The 11,973-nt window shown below is 39.9% G+C and overlaps 1 protein-coding gene across 1 annotated transcript in view; it reads right to left on the bottom strand.

The window, feature by feature from the left end:
• Positions 1-9,292: 9,292 nt before the first annotated feature.
• Positions 9,293-11,973, bottom strand: part of dnajc12 (DnaJ (Hsp40) homolog, subfamily C, member 12) — a 123,327-nt gene continuing 120,646 nt past the window's right edge. The window contains exons 4-5 of the mRNA XM_041209079.1: positions 10,772-10,964; positions 9,293-9,625 (exon numbers count right to left, since the gene is read on the bottom strand). Of these exons, the coding sequence (XP_041065013.1) occupies positions 9,531-9,625; positions 10,772-10,964 (288 nt within the window). The 3' untranslated portion in view covers positions 9,293-9,530. The remainder of the gene's footprint in view (positions 9,626-10,771; positions 10,965-11,973) is intronic.

The raw sequence follows: 11,973 nt of genomic DNA, 5'->3' as shown, positions 1-11,973 counted from the left end.
AACTCTTTTCTTCTCCGCCGATGCTGCCAGACCTGCTGAGTTTTTCCAGGTAATTCTGTTTTTGTTTTGGATTTCCAGCATCCGCAGTTTTTTTGTTTTTATGCTTTGACAGGTGTTTGGTTAAGTCTATGCTGTTGCCTGAATGGAGATTAGTTTGGGAATTTGTTAAAAGTTACGATAATAGTAATTTGTAGCCATGTGTATATATATTTTAACCTGTGTAAGTTAATAAAATGTTTCATTTAGTTTAAAGTAAAACCTTGAACCGGTGGTCTGATTCCTGAATTTAGAGTCACATCTCAAACATAACACTTAAAATTATAGATTATGACAGCTGTTTAAAGTTTCCCTCTGGGATTTTTAAATAACTCAGCTTTACCAACTGCATCGGTCATAACGACACAGAGGAATTATTTCCTCTGATGCAGATCCAGAGCAAGAGGATATAGCTTTAAAATTAAAAGTCAGCTATTTAGGCGAGAAGTCTGGAAGCACTTTTTCCCACAAAGGACCGTAGAAATCCAGAACCCTCTCTCCCAAAAGGCTTTGGATACTGGGACAATTGGAAGGGATGTGGAGCAAAGGCAGGTAAATAGAGATGATCAGCTATCATCTAATAGAATGGAGGAGCAAGCCTGAGGGACGGAGTAGTGTGGTCACATTCCAACATGATACTGTTAACACTGAGTATACCCATTCCAACATTAAACGCAGGAACAACAGGTATAGAAGGTATTTGTAATAAATTTCCATTGAAATTTATACACTCGCAATAGATTACGTAATAGATATTAGGCTAAAACTTCAGCAGATGCCATCTATTTGAATGGGATTTTACAACTGTTATCAGTCTTAATGTTCAAGTCAACATGATGTTATTTTAACATACTTAATAGTAAAAGCCAGCTCTGACGTTGCTTATTTATGTGTCAATGGTCTAAAGCAAATATTATGGAGAAAGGTATTTGGTTCAGAAAAGAAGCTTGTTTAGATTATTGATTAGTGTTTATCTAGTAGCTGGGAGAGTTAGTCATGGCTTTTGACGTGACGTTAGTATGTGTTGTTTCCTGCCGAATGGAAATAATGAATATGTTCTATGAGTTTGATGATGTTTTCCTATTTCATAACATTTAACTTTATGGCTTAGTTTAGAAACAACAACTATGAAGAATTATGATTTTATGAAAACCTAGTGTTTAATTCTCAAAGGTCAAAGAGAATGACACAAGGTTCTGTCTGAGACCCTTTCAGCGGCTGCAGCTCTCTTAAAGATGCACAACACCATTGTATCTAACTGACTTGTTAATCAGAACATTTCAAAAATCAGATTACCAGGAAGATCATCACAGGTCTGATTCTCAAAACAACAGCAGCTAGCTTACAGATCAGTTTAAAATGGAGGTGCAAAGAATTGGAAATACTTAAACCTAATTCTGTGAGAAGAGAATTTGACACAGCTGTGTGGGGGGAGAATTGGCATAATTTCCCCCAGTTTGATCAGTGGCTTTAAAACACCACCATTTTTAATTATGGATTCCACTAGATGTGAGATTAAGACACAAACAAGACATGCTTGGAATTGCACAGTCACCACACAGGGCAAGCAGCCGCAGCCCAGAAGGAAAAATCAGTAAAATGTAGGAAATGACTGGTACTGCTCCAAACTGGTCTTGTATATGTTAAAATGGAATTCCAGTTCAGACCAGTGCCAGTCATTTCCACATTTTAATGGTTTTTCCTTCTGTGAGTTCCAGGCTTAGCAAGTTACTGTGCTCCTGTAGACCCCACTTGCAGTTTCCTTTCTAGTTGTCTTTATAGAGTCTTGGAGCATGCACAACCGAGTCTAAAATTGGCTTCAGACGCCCCCAGGTGGGGACCACATGAACGAAAGGACTGAGGCGTCTTGCAAGCAGTCACTCTGGTTGTTTTAATTGCTTTCTTTAATGGGCCTGAACAAGCAACAGCTTTCTGAAAAAGGATGCATATTTTGCAAAGTGAGAAACTGTGGGTCCCCTGTTTCTGCCAGTTTTAATACCTGTCTCACTAGGCAGGTGCCATGTGACAGTTGAAAAAAAACAGTAAAAACTGGAAATAAGAATACTGGTCTGAACTGATCATGTATACTTTAAAATGGAACACCAGTAAAAACCGGGAAATAAGAACACTGGCCCAAACTGGTCTTGTATGCCTCAAAATGGAACACCAGTAAAAACTGGGAAATAAGAATATGGGTCTGAACTGTTTTTTCCTTCTGGGAATGTATTTCTAGGTTTCCAACATCCAAATAAAATGGGATTTACAATTAACTTATTTAGATACTTACAGCTGCTACATCTCTGATCTTACGATGATGAGCCAAACCTTTTCAACTCAGGGAGATGAAGATTTTCAAAAATAAAAAGAAAGATTTTTAAAATGTTAAAAACATGTCCCCTAATGTGGCTCTGTCACATGAGCAGGGACATGTTATGAATGAAATTTAAATATTTTTATTTAATTTTTATTTACTGTTGGAAACCTCATCCCGTCCATGGATGAGATTTCCTAAAAGATCCAAAGGCCACTTGCCTGCCAACCGTAAGGTTGGATGGCCAGTGAAAAGTTCAACTTTATTATTACTTTATTGACCTTAATAGACCTGTTAGTTGTCGGCGGGCGTGCTGCCGACTCCCATGCGTGCCCGCCAACCGAAATATCACATGAGTGCACGATGATGTCAGGACGCTCACCTGACAACATCGCGCGTCATTTTCTGCTCGTTCACTTCGGGCATGCGCCTGCCCGATGAGTGGAAAATTTTGCCCAGTGAGTCAACATTTGGAATTTTTGGTATGCAGTATTGGCCGCTCTACTTCCAAGAGGATGTGGATACCTTGGAGAAGATGCTGAGAATAATGCTGAGATTTAGGGCTCTAAGGTGATTGGCAAACAAACCCAAAGAACCTTTATTTCCACAAGAGGAGATTTTTAAAATGTACAGTGTTGCGCTGCTTATTAACTTGGTTTGTGAGCGTAGAATTAAGCAAAAGGTATAAACCCAACCACAATATCCCTGCAACAGGCAGAGGGCAGTTAGATGTAAGATTGCTGCTCTGACAATAGAAATATCAGGGTTTGATCCTCCTCATTGGGAGCGGCAGATACTTGCCCAATTTGTCTGTACATTTTCAAAACATTGTTATTGAACTCCTTTGGGCAGGGAAGGTTAAGAGGAGATTTAATAGAGGTGTTCAAAATGAGGTTGGGGTTTGACAGAATAAATAAGGGGAAACAGTTTCCACTAAAGAAGAGTCACAATTTAAGGCAGTTGGCGAAAGAGCCAGAGAGGAGATGGGAATGTTTTTTTATGCAGCGAGTTGTTATGATCTGGACTGCCTGCAAGGGCGGTGGAAGCAGATCCAAACGTGACTTCCGAAAGAAAATTGGATGGATAGCTGCAAAGGGGGGAAGAGCCTGAAATGGATATAACGAAATTGCCCTTTCATAGCGCCAGCACAAGCACAATGGTCTGATTGACATCTTTCTGCTCTGTATGATTCTGTGATAATGCAGGAAGTGCTGTGCAGCTTGTGAAAATGAGCCAATTTGTTCATTAATGTGCCTATATCCCTTTGAATTGAAGAGAGACGCTGCGGGTATGTTTTGTAAAGTGTGGCTCTCCCACTTGTCATGAACATCAGTTGAAGGCTGGAGGTCATTCCACCTGACTTTACAACACTCCCGGTTTTCCAGTCATTAAATGAAATATCATCCTATTCTCTGATTATGGCTGCTTGTTCTTTTTTTAATCTTTCAAGAGGTTTTTTTCACACTGAAATGTCCTGTCATGGCACTGTGGCACAACTCGAGGATAACTAAGCAAAGGTGAGAATGAATTATTCTCACACTAGCTAAAAAAAGAAAGACTTACATTTATATAGCGCCTTTCATGACTTCCAGATGTCCCAAAGTGTTTTATAGCCAATTAAATACTTTTGAAGTGCTGGTGCTGTTAATGAAGAGAAGATGAAAGCCAAATTGTACACAGCAAGCCCCCAAAACCAACAGTGTGATAATGACTCATAATCTGTTTTAGTGATATTTGTTGTGTTATAAATATTGGTCAGGATTCTGGGCACAAATCTCCTGTTCTTCTATTAGAATTATGCAGCTTTTCCCCCTTATCCCTTTTGCATTTGACCGACAAAGAAGTCTTTGATAAAAGATCGCAATGCACTGAATGCGCTTTAATATACCACAAAAAAACGCACGCATTGCTCTGTGACTGATTGTTAATGCAAATCAGACACAAAATGTGGAATTTTTAAATTAAAACTCAACGTCAGGTTCTGGTGGATCATTATCACTTGCCAATCTCAACAATACTGGGGATCATTTTTGTGTTTTGACAAAAATAGTTGCAGCTTCTAACAGTATTTTCATAAAATGCAGGAAATTAAACACTCTGTTGTCAGCAGTCCCTGAACAGAAATATCAAAGCAATAACAGCCTCATTTGAAATTCAGTCTTCCACTGGATTTAACAGTAAATCAAAGAAATGATGAGAGTTTGCAGCATATGCTTCAGTAATGCTGTGTGTAGTGCCACGAACTATTGGAAACTCTTTGAGTACAGGGGAGGGGCTACAGGAGCCATGGGCTGGATGAAAACAAGTCTATAACATTGTATACCCAACCCACAAAAACCTTGCACTTATATAGTGCCTTTAACATAGCAAAACATTACAAGGGGCTTCACAGAAGCAATATCAAACAAGGTTTGACACCAAGCCCAAGGAGATATGAGAGAAAATAATTGATATGGAGACAAAGACTGAGACATTCGAACTCAGGGGGCTGGGGAGTGGGGTGGTGTTGTCAAAGAGATCAGTTTAAAGTAGCGCCTTAAAGAAAGAGAGGTGAGGAGGTTTAGGGGGGAATTTTAAAGCTTAGGGCTTGGTTGGCTGAAGGCATGGACACCAGTGGTGGGACGAATAAAGCAGAGCATGCACAAGAGGCCGAGTTAGAGCAACATGGAGATCCCAAAAAGTTGTAATGCTGGAGGAAATTACAGTGAATAGGGAGGGTTGAAGCCATGGAAGGATTTGAGCACAAATGTGCAAACTTTAAAATTAAGATGTTGATGGCTCAGGAAATGATGTGGGTCAGCAAGCATATAGATAATGAGAGAATGGGACTAGTGCGAGTTAGGATAAGGACAGCAGAGTTTTGGATGAGTTCAAGTTTACAGACGGTGGAATTACAGGAGCTGGCGATGTTCTTGGGGTAGAGGAGTTCTTTTACAGTTTCCAAAATGAACACTTTAGTTCTTTTTTCAAGTCAGTCACTCCTTATTGAGGAAGTGAGATATTCAAAATTTAATTTGAGTTTGTCAGATACAGTAGCTCCTCTGTGTGATACTTCAGTTCAGAATTAACAATAGCCACAGCAAGAATACAGTTTTGAACAATGCTGAAACTCAGACCATCTGGCTGGGACAACAACCACGATGGAGTGAATTGGCCAGTCATCATATTTGCTGGATGTGGTTTCTGTAGTAGAAGGGTGTGGTACATACAAGGTTAATGTGGGACTGAGTACAGTGCTGTCCACAGTGATGTAAGAAGGCATATGACTATACCTGGGGTCAGTGTGGTGTTAGCCAGAGATGTATTAAGACCTGGAGATGAAGACAGTTCCTTGCCAGTCCTGTTTACTGTATATAGTTGCAAGTAGTTAATAAAGATTTGCTGTTAACATACAGAAGACTATGACGATGTCCTTAACAGACATGTTCTGTAACCAACACCAGCCTAAACAGTTCCTTGTTATGTATGAATAGTCTGCCACATTTTCCAACATAAAAACAGTGACTACAGTTTTTGGGCTTTGAAGCATTTTGCAACATCTGAGGGGTGGGATAGAATGCTATATAAATGCACATTCCATGTTAGAGTCAAAGAGGCATTACACCCTGGAGCCATGGGGGGAAAATTGAATTTTTCAAAATTCTCTAAAGTTTTGATAGGATTAAAAAATGAAAATGTGTTTCCACTGGTTGCTGAATCAGTAATAAGCAAAACAAACTAAGGGCTAAGTGAATGTGAACAGAAAATAGAATCTTTCATCACACAAAGAATGTAGAGGCAGAGACCGTTGCATCATTTAGAAAGGAAGAGTTTCAAAGGGGGCATGTAAAAGGAGGGTAAATGAGGGTAAATAGCTCCAAATGAAGAGTTCAGTGCACAGGGATAATGGGTTTGAAAGACCTCCCCAAGTATTGTAATTTTTATGATTTTATGTTCACTTGCTTAATCTGCCAAGTATTGCCTATTATCAAGAATTGTGTAGAACTCACTTCCATACTATTGAAAGGGGAATATTATAACATTGAATACAGGTTAATAGCCTCACTGAAGGATAATGACATCCTTTAAATAAACTAAGAAGGTGTAGCATCATATTTTTATTTGCTGTTTAAAATGATACTCCAAGACCTCGAAGAGTTCAGATCACATACAGCACTATTTATATTTACAATAATATTCAAATACTGGGTTGCAATCTGATTACCATTAATATTTAATAACATACACAAGAGGAAATTCTAACAACACTGTTATCATTTCCAGCCATAGGTCCCATCTCTCTCAGGAATGGTAGCGGTTGTTTTTACCAAGACAGTGCATGGAAGTGCACAACATATCACAATCAGAAGACTCCACAGAGCAACCAAAAGGATTATCAGTCTAAGTTGATAGTATTCAGGGATCACATCCAAGCTACAATGGATAATGGAATTTGACATAAATTCTATATTTTTCACCATCACTAGTCATCTGGAGGTATGGAAAGAGGAAACCGAAATCTAAGAGAATATTGTAAAAGATTTTGTGCAGATCACCCCACTCATGGACTAGAGAAAAGAAGAGTGGTCAAGGACACGAATGAGACAAGCGATGAGGAAATAAGATCTTGCCCTGTGAAAACTGAAGATTTCAAAGAATGGTTTAGTGTTAGTACTTACTAGGAAAATATATCATGATGTGCATCATGACTTGTACCAAACCTGAGTTGGTATGCAGTGATGTTATTTTCATATTTGACCACTGCTTCTAGATGATCACTAGTGACCTAAGAGGGCACTTCCCTTGCATGTATGACCTGCTCCTCTCAACCAGGAGCCATACATAATGCACAACTTATCCTGCGCTGTCTCACCTGAGACAGTCCTATCCTCCTGGATGAGACAGCGCAGAATGAGGTGTGCATTATGTATGGCTTCTGGTTGAGAGGAGCAGGTCATACATACAAGGGAAGTGCCCTCTTAGGTCACTATTGATCATCTAGAAGCAGTGGTCAAATACGAAAATAACATCACTGCATGCCAACTCAGGTTTGGTACAAGTCATGATGCACATCATGATATAATATTTTCCTAGTAAGTGATGGTGAACTGAATGGGTTAGAATTACTGATTGGTGTGATAAAAATACAAGGGGTCTGTATGGGTGACTGCTGGAACATGTGTTCCATGGACCAAGCCATCGACACAAAGTCAGGGATGGTGGATTGGAAACAGTAATACAAGTCTGTGGGGACTGGGATTAAATCAAGCAAAAGGAGATCGAGTCACTGATGCTCCCCTGGTATCTAAAACAGGTACATCATTAGTGAATAGTTTGGATTTAGCCCCTCTGGAGGTGGAGATACAAAACCTCAAAGACAAAATGCAGGATATTTTGACAAGAGGCCATACCAACCAGGACTCTGAATTAAAAGAGGACCAAATTATTACTGTTCACATTAAAGGGTAGTGGAACAATCACACCAGGATTGTTGATAAACTCATCCAGGAGGATAGGACTGTCTCAGGCGAGACAGCGCAGGATAAGGTGTGCATTATGTATGGCTCCTGGTTGAGAGGAGCAGGTCATACATGCAAGGGAAGTGCCCTCTTAGGTCACTAGTGATCATCTAGAAGCAGTGGTCAAATATGAAAATAACATCACTGCATACCAACTCAGGTTTGGTACAAGTCCATCCTGTACAGAGATTGTAAAAGGGGAAAATCTTAAGGATGATTTAAAGGAGACTTTGATAGTATGTGGGGAAGTTTTGGTTTGACATGCCCCCTCTACTTGAGCATTTGACTAGGTTACATGAGGGGATTGACAAGTTCCAGAAAGCATATTATCAAATCCAACAAGTTAATCATCAGACCTCACAAAAAAATTAAAGATTTCCTGGAAACACCTTGTTGGGATGTTGCGACTAATATTGTAATATGTACCTGGATAAGGATAATATTGCATGTTCTCACAGTGGTAGAGCTTGTAGCTGTAATATACTTAGTATGTGAATCTTGTCGCTGACTTAGAAAGAGGAAAATGAGACTAATGATAAAAAAGTTACGCAAAGAAGTTACTGAATTAAGTGCTTAGTCTGAAAAGTGTAACAATGTACTCAGGCAAAATTATACACTTTAAGGGTGAATGCTGTAAGCCAATGTATTATTTACCTTTGTAATGTATTAATTACTTTCTAACCATGTAACTAAATCTTAATTTATTTTATATTATTGACTGTAAACCAGGTATGGCGCGGCTCTGTATGTAGAGTTTGTCTCATGGTGATAACATGGAGAATTGATATGAAAGAAAAAGCTTGAGGTTGAAGACATCCTAACAGCTGCATTGTATGGATATGGAGGAATGCATGATGAGTAATTCGGCCAAGGCTAAACCTTGCTAGAATCAACAAGTTCTGCAAAACAGATTTTAAAATGTGCAGAAGCGCTTGCTTCGGACTGTAACTCCTTTTCGCTTGCTAGAGCTAATAAACTTGTCTTTCTCTACCAGCCCTTAGGGATTGATAGCAGTACAAGAGATAACTGGTGAAGCTAAATGGCGATGTTTATTCAATTGTCAGCCTTGGTTCCTGAAAGGGTCCTAAACAGGAGACATCTAGAGAAGGCATGAAAAAGGACAGTGACGTAACTGAAAACCAATTAATTGGGCTAAAATTGGGCACAAGGTCAGAGCCAAGAACAGCATAAAGATAGGGCACACAAAGTCATCATTGCTGTTGTGGTTAGGGTGACCTTGTCAGTCATCCAGAAGTCACACATGGAGGGCTCGTCGGTGGATTGACCACTGAGAGGACTAGCTTGCAGGGAAACTAAGCAACCAGTGTTATCATGAGTATGTATTATTGTTTAGTGGTTTAATAAAGGTGTATCAAATTTAGTGCAATAATATCCAAGTAGTTGTGTGCCATTGATGCCCAGAGTAAAGGCTAGATCAGGTAGAGGGTCTTACAATTAATGTTTAATAACATACACAAGAGGAAATTGCAACAACACCTGCCATCTCTAATCTTAGGTTACAAATTGTAAGTGTTTTTACCAAGACAGTATGTGGACATGCACAACATATCACAATAAGACGACTCCCTGAAGCATCAATTAACAAGGAAAGCACTTATCTGGGTGAAAGACATTTTAACAGAAAGATTGAGAAACTACATAACATCTCAGCGTTTGAACCTGTGTCAGATTTCATAGTTTCTGAATTTCCGTAGCAATTCTGAAGGAGAGTCTGCTGACCAACGAAAATGGTAATGACAGTTGCTCACATTGGAAATTCCTGCAGAAAATCAGAATTCAAACAAGTTAGAAAGTGGCTTTCCTGTGGCATTGCTCGTGGTGAGTCAGAGGATGTAATAATTGAGGTGTCTGCAAAGCATGAGGGGATGAAATGAGATGCCTACAGGAAGTTATATACAATACTTTAACATGTTATAGATGCTTACACTTATGGCTGTCTTTCCAAGTGCAATAAATCTGGCCACAGTGAGGACGAAATAAAAAGTGGACCTTCAAAACTCGTTGAACACAAAATTACTTTGCTCAAAGCCTATTCTTGCACCCAGATTCAAATACATATCTCACACTAAACACATAGGACTGGCCCCATCACTTATACCACCCATACTTACATAAGGCCAATTAACCATAACCATTTTCAATTACTATATTCTGAGCGGGCTGTCTAATTCAGAAAAGTCACTAAGCTTGTTAAATGTTTCTTAACCCTTTGTTAATGTGTAATTATCTTCGTTACTGAATTCTCTCTAATAACTGCTATAAAAGCTTCACTGATTTCAGGCAAATTGAAGTTAATTACGTTTCTTTCTGCTTATACTGTTAACTGTTGACCTGGTTTGTAGAAGCTGAATGCTTCAGTGCTGCAGTGCATTCACACATCTCAGGAACATGCTGAATGTTTGAAATAGTTACATCAACTGGTCTCTTCACTTCTACATCTCCAGCTACTGTTTAGTTGCTGTTTTCTGCACTTACACAGCATTTTCATCTTGTTTAACTTTTTAAAAGTGGAGATGGTGGCACAGTGGTAATGTCACTGGACTCGTAATCCAGAGGCCCAGGCTAATGCTCTGAGGACATGGGCCTGGCAGCTGGTGGAATTTAAATACAATTAATTAAATCTGGAATATAAAGCTAGTCTCAGTAATGATGGCCATGCAACTATCATCAATTGTTGTAAAAACCCATCTGCTTCACTAATGTCCTTTAGGGAAGGAAATCTGCTGTCCTTATCTGGTCTGGTCTACATGTGACTCCAGGCTCCAAACCCAATGTGGTTGGCTCTTGGCTGCCCTCTGAAATGGTGTGTCCAGCCACTCGGTTCATGAGCAGCAAATGCTGGCCTTAACAGTGATGCCCACATCCCATGAAAGAATTTTTTTAAAAATCAGTTTTCTATACTCACGTGGAGAGATGGGACTCTCTGAAAAATTCTGATCATCATTTAAATCCGCTTGCTCCGTGTCACCAGTACACACCTCACTCCATTCCTCCTCTGTTGACAGTCTTTGTTCCCCTGTCTTGGTAGAGCCTCCTGAATGTAGAGTAGGTGCCTCCAGCATTGGCTCTTTCTTACTTCTTACTGCCCAGTGCATGGACTTACAGACACAAGAATTCACAAAGTCATAATTCTTCAACAATTTCTGTTCAGTTCACATCTTTTACATTTCTCTTTCCTGATATGAGGCTTTTGAAACTAGGGAGAGTTGTTCCTTATATGATTTAGTCATAGTCATAGTCATAAGAGGTCTACAGCACTGAAAAAGGCCCTTTGGCCCATCGAGTCTGCACTGGTCAAACAAGTGCCTAACTATTCTAATCCCACTTTCCAGCACTAGGCCCATACCCTTGCATGCCATGTATTGCAAGTGCACATCCAAATACTTCTTAAATGTTATGAGGTTTTCTGGCTCAACCACCCTTTCAGGCAGTGAGTTCCAGATTCCCACCACCTTCTGCTGAAAAAATTCTTCCTCACATCCCCTTTAAACCTCCTGCCCCTTACCTTAAATCTATTGCCCCTGGTTATTGATCCCTCCACCAAGGGGAAAAGTTACTTCCTGTCTACTCTATCTATGCCCCTCATAATTTTATATACCTCAAACATGCCCCCCCCTCAATCTTCACTGCCCCAGGGAAAATAATCCCAGTCTATTTCTCCTTATAAATAAAACTCTCCAGCCCAGGCAACATCCTGGTAAATTTCCTCTGCACTCTCTCGAGTGCAGTCACATCCTTCCAATAATACAGATTCCAGAAATGTATGCAATACTCTAGCTGTGGCCTAACCAGCGTTTTATACAGTTCCAGCATAACCTCCCTGCTCTTGTATTCTATGCCTCGGCTAATAAAGGCAAGTATCCGTATGCCTTCTTAACCACCTTATCTACCTGTCCCGCTACCTTAAGGGACAGATGGACATGCACACCAAGGTCCCACTGATTCTCAGTACGTCCCAGGGTCCTACCATTCATCATGTATTCCTGTGCCTTGTTTGTCCTGCCCAAGTGCATTACCTCATGCTTAGCCGGATTAAATTCTATTTGCCACTGATCAGCCTATCTGGCCAGCCCGTCTTTATCCTCCTGTAATCTAAGGCTATCCTCC

This window comes from Carcharodon carcharias, chromosome 17 (assembly GCF_017639515.1).
Source record: "Carcharodon carcharias isolate sCarCar2 chromosome 17, sCarCar2.pri, whole genome shotgun sequence".
Classification (NCBI taxonomy): Eukaryota; Metazoa; Chordata; class Chondrichthyes; order Lamniformes; family Lamnidae; genus Carcharodon; species Carcharodon carcharias.
The sequence above is the reverse complement of the archived record's forward strand: the minus strand, read 5'-3'. Positions and strand labels throughout refer to the sequence as shown.